This window comes from Biomphalaria glabrata, chromosome 7 (genome assembly GCF_947242115.1).
Source record: "Biomphalaria glabrata chromosome 7, xgBioGlab47.1, whole genome shotgun sequence".
Classification (NCBI taxonomy): domain Eukaryota; kingdom Metazoa; phylum Mollusca; class Gastropoda; family Planorbidae; genus Biomphalaria; species Biomphalaria glabrata.
In genome coordinates, this window is record NC_074717.1 from 45,507,995 (window position 1) to 45,519,521 (window position 11,527).

Consider the following 11,527-nt stretch of genomic DNA (forward strand, 5'->3'; position numbering starts at 1 on the left):
TCTAGTCCAATTGTAACATATTGGTATAATATGTACATTTGCACACTAGCGCGTCAGTGCCACACCGCTTGTGTTTACGTAATAAATGGAGTTCCTAATATGTCTTCCCTCTTAAACACTAGTTTGTTATTTGTGTAACACGAATATTCTACACCTACGATCATGAATCGTCCATGAAGCTCATTCGTACTATCGGCGCTAAATGAATTTAACTTCTTTGTTGATATAGATACAGGATGGTTTATAATTCATTGTGTTTTTCTGTTACTTATCTTATAAAATACAGATTTTACTTTAAAAAAAAGATGACTACCGTCACTACGTATTACGCGTCATGCACCTAGACGAGTCTAGTCATGCATGCTAACCAATGGCTTAAATTCTGTCAAGTCATTTGGTTTTCCTGGCTGGCTCAGGCAACCCATTCCAGGCTCTAATAGCACTAGGGAAGAAGGCGCATTTGTACAAATTTGCCCTAGCATATTGAACGAAGACTGTGTCTTTATCTTTGTGTCTTTCTGAGTATGCCCAGTTTGGTTGCATGGCTGCCTGGTCGTGCGGTCTGCGCACAGGACTGTCGTTCGGTTGTCTCGATGACGTCGTCATGCGGGGGGTTTGAGCCAGGGGCAGCCAGGGTTTAGGAGCACCGAAACATGTAAAATATTTTACGAACTCAAAAAATTTGGTGCTGTTGCCTTATTTTGACAGTCTACTCCTAATAATTTTTTTTTAAATATTAGATTATGTTTTGGTCTTTTGACTATATTTTAAAATGCTATTTTAAATGGAAGAAATATAGATATAAGGCTATCTAGATCTTAATTTGTTTTTGTTTTAATAGATCTAATTCAACGAATACAATTTAAAAACTGGATAGAAAAATGGATGCATCGATTAATTCCCTTACACTTTTATGAACCGGAAGTAGATATCCTAAAAACGCTTTAGCGCTCTGGATACGTTTTATTTCTTAGATTTATAGTATTTGAAATATATTTTAGTGTAATCTCTCAACATCCATTGACAAAAATGGTAAGTATTCAATTTAATATCATGGTATTCTAATTCAATAATGCCAAATTCTATTTATAATATAAATTTTACAATCGGACAAGTATTTAACTGATACCGGCTTTGTTTACAAAACAAGAAACCGAAAGTAACAAAATAGTCTAGACTAGACTAGATCTAGATAACTAGATTTCAATATTCGATAACATTACTGTAAAATGTAAACTATTCACATTAAATAGATCTAACATCTGATCCCTTTGCACTGTCATACAGAATGTTGGTTATGTTGGGCATTTTGTAATTGGGCCATTTGGGGCAATCAAATGAAATAGATCTAGTCAGTCAATCTAGAATAATAAATTTAATAATGATCTAGACCTAGAATCTAGGACTAGAGAGTTAATAGAAAATGTTAGACAGTTTTCTTGAGGGTGGAGATGAGTTTCTTGAATTTGACTTTGAGTGAGGTGGAGGTTGGGCTGCACACTGTGAGTGTCCACAGACTTCAACAACTGACACCAGAGGGTACGTTGTGTGTGGTTTATTCTGGTCTGTTATGTTGAAAATTTGGTGTGTCTCCTGTTCTTATTTAGAAGATTGGGTATACCGAAGATTGTACTTGTGATTTTTCAATTGTCTTTTGTAAAATGTTTGGTATACCAAATGTTTTACATGTTTCGGATGTTCCTTCCAGTGTTGAAGATAATGTACTTCCTAGTCCAAACCTCCCGCAGGATGTCGGTAGATGGGAGTGGGCAGGTTTTGAACCCGGGACCATTGATAAGTCCCAATAACAGTCCAGTGCGCAAACCGCAAGACCAGACTGCTATTGCCTTGCATATATCATATTGCCCTTTGTCTTTGAGTTTGAGTCTTTATTGGGAGGAAATTGTACTGTCCAGTTTGTTTGGCGCTGTCATTTCTCTGACTCGGTAGAAAATTCAATTGGATTATCATTTACCATGATTCCTAATTCCTCATTTTTTTTTAGATGTGCCCATGGATCCATTGTAATGTCACTGTTAATTAAAGAATTATGCTGAAACTCACCATGCCAAACAAACTGGACAGTATCAATTGCCTTGGACCCTTAGACCCTGCAAAGAGCAACCTACTATCTCCCAACCTACAAGCTGCACACAAACCTTTACATTTTCAACATATCAGCTAGATCTATAAATCCATAGTGATGATACTCTACACTCTACAGCTTCTGATTATTAGTCTGGTGACTCCACTGGCTACTAGAATCTAGATCTCAATGAGCAATACTATATTTATATAATAAGCATCTTTTTATAAACAATTTTTTTTTTTTTTTTTGTTATACTAATTTATACCTACCTCAATGCAATATTTGCTGTCATGGGTAAGAAACAGTATCTGAGAGTAATTTACACTATAATGCCAGTTATATATTTATAGAGTGTTACAGATCTAGCACCACTAAATCAAATAAAAATGTTTAATTCCACTTCAGCTATTCATCATCACCTTTCCTTTGCATTTCTCATGGAACATAGGGCTTCAGTAATAATACGTCACACTCCACTGTTTCTTACTAGTTTTTTAATGGCTACCTAGCTCTTTCCTGTCCTCTCACCTTCATCTAGTACACTGCGTTGCCACATTCGTTTTGGTCTTCCTCTACATCTTGTGACCTGGGGGTTCCACAAGACCTGCCTAGCTCTGTTGTTGGTATCTTTTCTAAAGGTGTAGCTAATCCATCTCCACTTTCTCTCCAAGATCTTCCACAGTTTTGTGTTTTCTATTTTGTCGTACCAGTGTATTTTTAAGATATTTCTCAGACATCTGTTGATGAAGTTCACTTCATCCATTGGACAGTAAAAAAAAAAAAGATACAGTAGAATGCATTCCTATTAGGTTTGAGGTCACTTGTGTCTTCATCTGTTGCCGTGGGGGTGTCATATTTTATTCCCCCCCCCCCCCCTGAACATTCTGTAAACAACCCTTTATTTATGTCTTTGTTTTACATATGCTGATGTGATTTATTGGTTGTAAATAGGTGATGATGCACTTGTACTGTGACATTTGATATAATATGCAAGCATAATGAGTGGACATCTCCTGTTTTTTTTTATTGTTGTTGTTGTTTTTTTTAATTTTAACTTTAAAAATGTCCATATTTATTCAATTTATTTTGAATGCTTCTATCTTTGCAGTCAACTGGAAAAAGTTCCAAGATGTTGCAACACATCAATTACAGAATGCGTTGCCAGTTACAAGATGGGCGCATTTTTATAGGCACATTTAAAGCATTTGACAAACACATGAATCTTATATTGGGTGACTGTGACGAATTCAGAAAGATCAAGCCCAAGAATATCAAATCAAATGAACGTGAAGAAAAGAGAGTTTTAGGATTGGTTCTTTTACGTGGTGAGCATTTGGTCTCAATGACAGTGGAGGGCCCCCCAGCAGCAGAAGTAAGTTGCACATAGAACATTCTTTGCATTCTTTTGGTTAGAGTGCCAACAGCAATGTAATATTTGTCTATAAGCAAAGCTTTGACAAATGCGTATACATTAACATGTGAACACAAATAAACACATCATTGTTATGAAGTAATATTTGTGTGTATAAATGTCTGAATCTTTTAGGAAGGAGTAGCTCGTGTTCCATTGGCTGGTGCAAGCACAGGCCCAGGTGTTGGTAGAGCAGCAGGGCGTGGAATGGGTGGAGCTGGAGGAGTCGGGGGAGCACCAGGACTTCAAGGCCCAGCCCGTGGTGTTGGTGGTCCATCCCCGCAGATGATGACTCCTCAACCCAGAATGGCTGGTCCTCCAATGGGTAAACAAATAATGTTTTATTTTATTTATTTATTTTTTAAATTTTTACAACAAAAATATTTGACATTTTAGACAATGGTTCATTTAAGTTTAATTTTATTGAAGGTGGCAGAGGTGGACCTCCTATGATGATGGGTGCACCAGGAAATATAAGACCCCCACCCCAAGGAATGCCAAGAGGACCAGGCCCTATGCCAGTCATGAGAGGTGAGTCAATATGACCTTATAAATACCAAAATTCTCACAGACCAAAATCTTTTTCTGACAAAAAGGTTTTCTTTTTGGTATCCATTAAAGTATCTAAGGTCATACAATATCCTGAACTGTTTCTGAAAGATTTAAAAATATTGTAATAGTTCTGACATTCTGCATTTATCTCAGTTTTGCTCCATACAAATTAAAATTTACAGACCTGCCTACCGTTACGCAAAATCTCCCAAAAATGACAGCCAGTATGCAAATACAAATTTTTAACCCGTCGCATTACGCATTTCATGTCTTTTTTTTTTTCCCCTCTTTGGGCTAGCTTACGAGCCGTCGCATAGGTCACGCTAAGCCGTCCTATCTTTTGGGGGGGGGGGGGGGGGCTGAAAAGGTGGGGTGAACACATTATGTGACCAGATCTATGCTTTGATTGGTTCTTGAAAGATTTTGTCCAGAAATGAAGAACGCGAGAGTGGTGGGTTGGTACCATTATTACCATATTACACGAACGTGAAAAGTCCGCAAATTCAGTGACTTAGATCTATAGTCTAGATTTAGAAATAGATCTAGATTCAGTGAAGATAATTCTCAAACAGCCGTGAAAAGTTCAAGAATTTAGTGACTTAGATCTAGAGTCTATATTTATGATAAATTCAGTGAAGATAATTTGCACATTGCCATGATAAAAGGGCACGACATGGCCTAAAGTGTGCCGATGTGCAAAAAAACTCAAAACCCCAGCCGTGAAAAGTCTGAGAATTTAGTGACTTAGATTTAATAGAGTTTAGACTTACGCTAAATCACTAGAATCTAGTGAAGATAATTCTTTCACACCCGCGAAAAGACCTCGAATTTTATTGACTTAGATCAAGAGTTTAGATCTACTGTAATGAAAATATTTTGCACACAGCTGTGAAAAGTCTGTTAAAGTTATTTCAGTTGTAAAAGTCAGAGTTGAAAGAAATTGTGCTTGAAAAAAAGAACGCTAATAGGTCTTATCTCTTCCCCCCCCCCCCCCTTTTCCAAATCCAAAAGCCATTATTTAGTAAGCAAATGTCAACTAAACATACTAATAGGCTCTGTTTGACCATCAGAGTTACACATTTGGACTTTTTTAGGTAGGCAGGTCTGAATTTACATTGAACTAGGGTTTCTATGTGGTCTGGAAAAAGTCTGGAATTAAAAAAAGAAAATCCCTTGTCAAAAAAATGTGGACTTGTTTCATATATTTTTTTTTACATTGAGATTTCCAATGTGGTGGCAATTATGGGTGTAAGATCACCAGGTTTGTTGCCAGCTTGCCTGTCAAATTAAATTGTTGAAAATCAACAGCCCAGGTGGCCAGATCTTTCTTCTAGAATCTAGATTTAAGTTTGATCTAGATCCACTGCAAATAAATCATTTTACAAAATCTAATTATCTCTAGGTCTTTAAAATACAACATGACATTCATATATATAGCCTAGGCTAGTTAGTTAGAAATAAATCTATACTAAATCTATATTCAGAATGCTAGATGTAGCTACTAAACAAGATCATAGATCTAAATCAATGGCCAAGGAACCTTTTAAAAAAGATTTTAAAATAATTTTAAAAAATATAAATGTACATGCAGCTAAGTTAGGTCTAGAATTCTAGATCTATCTGAGATTCATATTTCTCACGGCTATGACCAAACTTCAACTTGTCTTACATTATTTTTGACTGCCCCAGACTTGCTGATCTCCGTCTCAACAGTCTGGGAAACCTAAAATTCTCAACCTGTATGGGGTGACATGTATGGGCTATGCAAAACAGCAGGGTTTCTGTTGAGGGCTTTTGCAAGAGAGGATTTGAACCTCTCAAGTTCTCACTCAAATGGAGTTTGATGATTGAGATTAGTAGATCTGGAAGCTAGAAAGTCTAGATCTACATCTGTAATTTATCCTGGATCTAGATCTAAATAAGATTTAACTTAAGATAATCTAGATTTAGGTTAATTTGATCTAGCACTATTAGATCTAGACTAGTAATTTGTGGCAATTTAGAACAAATTGATTTAATTATCTCTACTCTAGGAACAGACTTGGTCTAGAATCTAGAACTCCTAGTTTTTTAAAATGATATTATTTATTATTGAGATCTATATGCTCTAGGTCTTGTGAGTAATGCTCATCTTTTTCCAAATAAAATTACCAGGAAATCTATATTATCTATATACTAAATGTCCTTAGAGATCTAATAACATAAAGTGTCTAGAGTAATATTCAACTTTAACTCTAAAGTCTTTGCTTTTAAATTTTTACTTAAGCAAAAACCACTAATAAAACTAGATTTAAATTCTAATTTAGTGGAATAGAGTTAAGATTTAGAATATTATGTAGATAAATTCAATCCGATTTTTTACCACTACATTTAGGTGTATACAAACTAGTTGCCCAGATCTACTTAGTATGATTTATTGTATATAAAAATAAATGAATAAGTATTGTAAAATAGAGTAGATCTTGATTGTACAATGAAATGACTTTATAATTTGCAAACTAGTATCTAAATAAATATAAATAATATCTGTGTTGAATTAGTTTAGGGAATTGTAAATTAACCTATTGCTAATATTTAGATACATTTACTTAAGTAAATGTATTCTAGACATATAATTTACTGACTTCTTTATTATAAATTCCCCAAAACCTAGATTTACTGTCTGGTGGAGTTAAATCTCATTATTCGTATGTGTGTGTGTGTTGTGCTAAGCAAATATTCATGCCACTAAAATTAATATTTCAATGTAAAATGATGAGTGAATTTAGTTAACAAAATTTGCATGTATGAAGTCCTCTGAAATACACAAAATCTAAATATCCTGAAATATTCATAACATTCTGGATTGTCTCAAAACCTCTTTACACATGATCTTTTCAAACCAGCTTAATCAATTTTCATTCAGTAAACATTTACTAATTGGTCAAACATGAACCAAAACAGTTACCATTTGGCACATGTGGAATACATTTAATTAAAAAAAAAAATTAGTAATCTTAGACTTAAAAACAAAAATTAAAACAATATTGTTCCTTTTTTTTTTTTCATCTTGTCAGTCTCATATCTGTGAAAAACTAGACATATTTTTTAGACTCATTCTTGTTAGTAATACAATATGTGTACATACTGTTACATAGGATTAGTATGATAGACTTTTTGGTGGAATAAGCATGTTATCAATTTTATGATTAAAAGCTCACATGGCTATATTGAATTTTCTGAGCTTGAAGTAGATACATGGCTGTTGATTGATTAGCTTTGTTCTAGGTCTCTGTGTAAGGCTCTAGGCACTTTTATTTCTACATTATATTATATATATATATATATTTATTATGTTCTGTAGATACTGTATACTGACTGCTCTATCCAAAGTTGCAACTTCTCTGTTTAGCTTTAAATTAACTGTGTAATTTATAGTTCTTAGAGTATGTTTAACTCAGGCATCTTTTTTTTTTTTTTTTTTTTTAATAATATCTGAACAGGTATGGCCTTAGGAAATTGGGGGGGCCTAGGTGAAGCAAATAGGGAGGCCCTAAATGAACAAGAAAAAGAAATATGTTCTGAATTATCTATATCAAAATCAACAAATACATTGAAAATAGTGCCATAGCAGTAATGTGCTTCATCTTGGACAATTTATGATCATCAGACTAGAAATAAGGATTCTGCATTTCACCAAAAGAAATATGTAGTCTGACAAGTAGATCTAAACTTAGTAAACATTCGAGAATAAACCTTGAATAACAGTAGAGACTTAAAAGTTAGGCTACTTAGTAGACATAGAGTTCTGCTATGTTTGAGATTTTATCCAATTTTCACAATTTTTCTTTAAAAAAAAGCTATTTCTTTTTGTCAAGTGTGAGCCGGCCCTGATCTGAGAGAGAAAAAAAAAAGAGAAAAAAATTTGTATTTAAAAAAAATTTTGTAATCTTTACTTTACATATCACATGAGCCTAGTGTTTAACCAAAATCTTGAAGGGTTAAAATATTTTTACATCATTTATGTAATTCTTAGAATGCAAGAAAAGTAGTTTTTAACATGAACTCTCTTTCAATAGTCATTTCACTGAGTTTTATGCTGTTGTGGTTTAATTCATTTTCACCATATATATAAGAATTTTAAACTTCACTGTGACCGTGACAAATAATTGTTTATATGTCTGATTGTGTCTGCTGGGACTTTTTGTCCAACTCTTGATCTATTGAGACACAGTGTGATTATGTATTGAACATTTCACTAGAGCACTTCAACTGCCATGGTTGAATAAGCCCTTAAGATACCTTCTGGTGTTCACCTGTCATTTCTCCTTCCAGCCCTGCAGACACATGGTACAGACTCTATAATGAATGGTAGCTTATAGGGCAAAAGTAACCCACAGGCTAACCATAACTAATGAAAAAAAAAAAAAGTAGAGCTCTAGCCACTGGGGCATGTGTCTTGAGTGATGCTGAGGAAGGATGTGTTGGGGAGATGTGTCCCTAGGGCTTTGAGGAAAACAAAAAAAAACTAGAAGCTGTAATAATGAATGCAATGATTGAAAAGCTTGGGAATAGCTGGAGGCCAAAACTTGGTTGAAATCAATGGGAAGAAAAAAAAATGGATGTCATTTATTTCATAAATTTATACCAGAACTAAATGCTAGGATTGAAAACTGTGTATGTTTATTGAAGTAAGCTGTGTGGCTCAAATCACCATTGTATTGTGAATGTAGTGTTCTGTAAGGGTGAAGGGTAGGCTAGTTGCTTCCTACTGGGGAAGACTAGTTATGTTAGTGGATTTCTTTAATCTTGACAAACCCTGAGGCAAGCTAACAGGCGTTAAAACTGTGCAGTGTAAAGATCAATAGCATGTTGGTTTTGAATGTCTAATGGTTAGAGTCAGACTGTCACTGACTGTATTTTTCTCTTGATCCAGCAAGCTATATTAAATATAAGCATTAGAAATGTGTTTCACTGACTTTGTTGATGTCTATTTCCAGGAGGAATGCCAGGTCAACCACCAAGAATGGGAGGACCTCCCATGTAGACCCAGCATCTGTAGTTCATTCCTTTCTTCCCTCATTCTCACCTTCATCTGTACATCTACATCTCCCATTTGTCTGTATTCATGTTTGATTGCTTTGGATCAAAATCTCATCTCTGGAAGTCAAGCTGACAGTAGTGGGCAACTCTATTAAGTGGACAAGAGAGAATTCATTTTGACTGCTATGTATTGTGATGGTAGGGTCCAACCTGTTTGATGTATGTATTGAATTGATTGTTGTTTTTATCATTTTTTTAAAACAAATGTTGTTAATGATGTGAACATTAAAAAAAAAACAACTTGTTTGTCTTTGTCCTTTTCTTGAGAACAAGAGGAATTTTGATGAGTTGCTGAGTACTAGTGGGGAAAGTGTTTTTTTTTCTTTTCATATGGTAATGACTACTCAACTACAATTCACAGTGGGAAAACCGCGTTGAGCTATTAGTAAGAAAAACTAAACACCAATATCAACAATGGTCCATGGAGAAAGTTCTGCCCTTGTGTGTGTTTTTGTACTCTGGATTACGACAATTCTGGGTCAATTGGTTTCTAAAGATTTCTAGCTTAAACCCCCCCCTCTCTGGGTAGAGTTTGTGTGACAGTTTTTGGACTATGTTTAGTGTTGTACTTGTACAAATTGGGTTTTAATTTGTTATATAGGTGTGGTAAAGACAGCAGATAGTAAATGTACTGATCAATTAAAATTAGCCTTGTGTTTTGATGTTAATTTCTTTGCAGTTTTGGTTAAGCTTAGAAGAGCTGCTGAAGTATTGGACTTGAGCTCTAAAAGTAATTGTATGTTGTCAGTAAACATATACTGCACTAAAGTAAATGTTTACATTGTGAACTGGACTTGTCTTAGATAAAGATAGAATGGGTGGGCATGTTCTGTATACAAAAGCACCCTAGGTGATCTTTGGATTACAAGTGTCAATTTCACAATAGAAGCTAATGATATTTGAGAAGAAAAAGACGTTTGAAATAGATTCATTAGGTAAAACTACAAAAGATTCAACAATCAAATAGGGCTATTCACCGCTCCCTTTCCACACAAAAATTTTGATCTGCCTAAAAATGCCTGTGTTATCAAACCAGTTGTAGCAGTACCATCATGTTCTGACCTCAAGCTAACGCATGGCTTCAAATTAACACTTTCAGTTAGAGAATGGAAAAACTTTCTAATAAATGTTCGTTGTTCTGATGGTAGTTTACAGTAAATCTGCTACGGGATGTCTTCTGTTTCTCAAGACGAGTTACTTGGTGATCGTTGGTTTGTAGCTCTAAACTGCTAGTCCAACTAAACCTTTGTTCAAGTGTACCTTGGCCACACATCTAGTCCAGCTAAACCTTTGTTCAAGTGTACCTCGGCCACACATCTAGTCCAACTAAACCTTTGTTCAAGTGTACCTCGGCCACATATCTAGTCCAACTAAACCTTTGTTCAAGTGTACCTCGGCCACACATCTAGTCCAACTAAACCTTTGTTCAAGTGTACCTCGGCCACACATCTAGTCCAACTAAACCTTTGTTCAAGTGTACCTCGGCCACACATCTAGTCCAACTAAACCTTTGTTCAAGTGTACCTCGGCCACACATCTAGTCCAACTAAACCTTTGTTCAAGTGTACCTCGGCCACACATCTAGTCCAGCTAAACCTTTGTTCAAGTGTACCTCGGCCACACATCTAGTCCAGCTAAACCTTTATTCAAGTGTACCTTGGCCACACATCTAGTCCAGCTAAACCTTTGTTCAAGTGTACCTCGGCCACACATCTAGTCCAGCTAAACCTTTATTCAAGTCTACCTCGGCCACATATCTAGTCCAGCTAAACCTTTATTCAAGTGTACCTCGGCCACATATCTAGTCCAACTAAACCTTTATTCAAGTGTACCTCGGCCACACATCTAGTCCAACTAAACCTTTGTTCAAGTGTACCTCGGCCACACATCTAGTCCAGCTAAACCTTTATTCAAGTGTACCTCGGCCACATATCTAGTCCAACTAAACCTTTGTTCAAGTGTACCTCGGCCACACATCTAGTCCAACTAAACCTTTGTTCAAGTGTACCTCGGCCACACATCTAGTCCAGCTAAACCTTTATTCAAGTGTACCTCGGCCACACATCTAGTCCAACTAAACCTTTGTTCAAGTGTACCTCGGCCACACATCTAGTCCAACTAAACCTTTGTTCAAGTGTACCTCGGCCACACATCTAGTCCAGCTAAACCTTTGTTCAAGTGTACCTCGGCCACACATCTAGTCCAGCTAAACCTTTATTCAAGTGTACCTTGGCCACACATCTAGTCCAGCTAAACCTTTGTTCAAGTGTACCTCGGCCACACATCTAGTCCAGCTAAACCTTTATTCAAGTCTACCTCGGCCACATATCTAGTCCAGCTAAACCTTTATTCAAGTGTACCTCGGCCACATATCTAGTCCAACTAAACCTTTA

The 11,527-nt window shown here is 35.7% G+C and overlaps 1 protein-coding gene across 1 annotated transcript; it reads left to right on the forward strand.

Annotated features, from left to right (window-relative positions):
- Positions 1–872: 872 nt before the first annotated feature.
- Positions 873–9,376, forward strand: LOC106071839 (small nuclear ribonucleoprotein-associated protein B'-like). Its single transcript, XM_013232022.2, has 5 exons — positions 873–1,032; positions 3,198–3,461; positions 3,636–3,825; positions 3,930–4,031; positions 9,032–9,376. The coding sequence occupies exons 1-5, from the start codon at positions 1,030–1,032 to the stop codon at positions 9,076–9,078; spliced, it is 606 nt and encodes a 201-aa protein (XP_013087476.2). The 5' UTR covers positions 873–1,029; the 3' UTR covers positions 9,079–9,376.
- Positions 9,377–11,527: the final 2,151 nt, after the last annotated feature.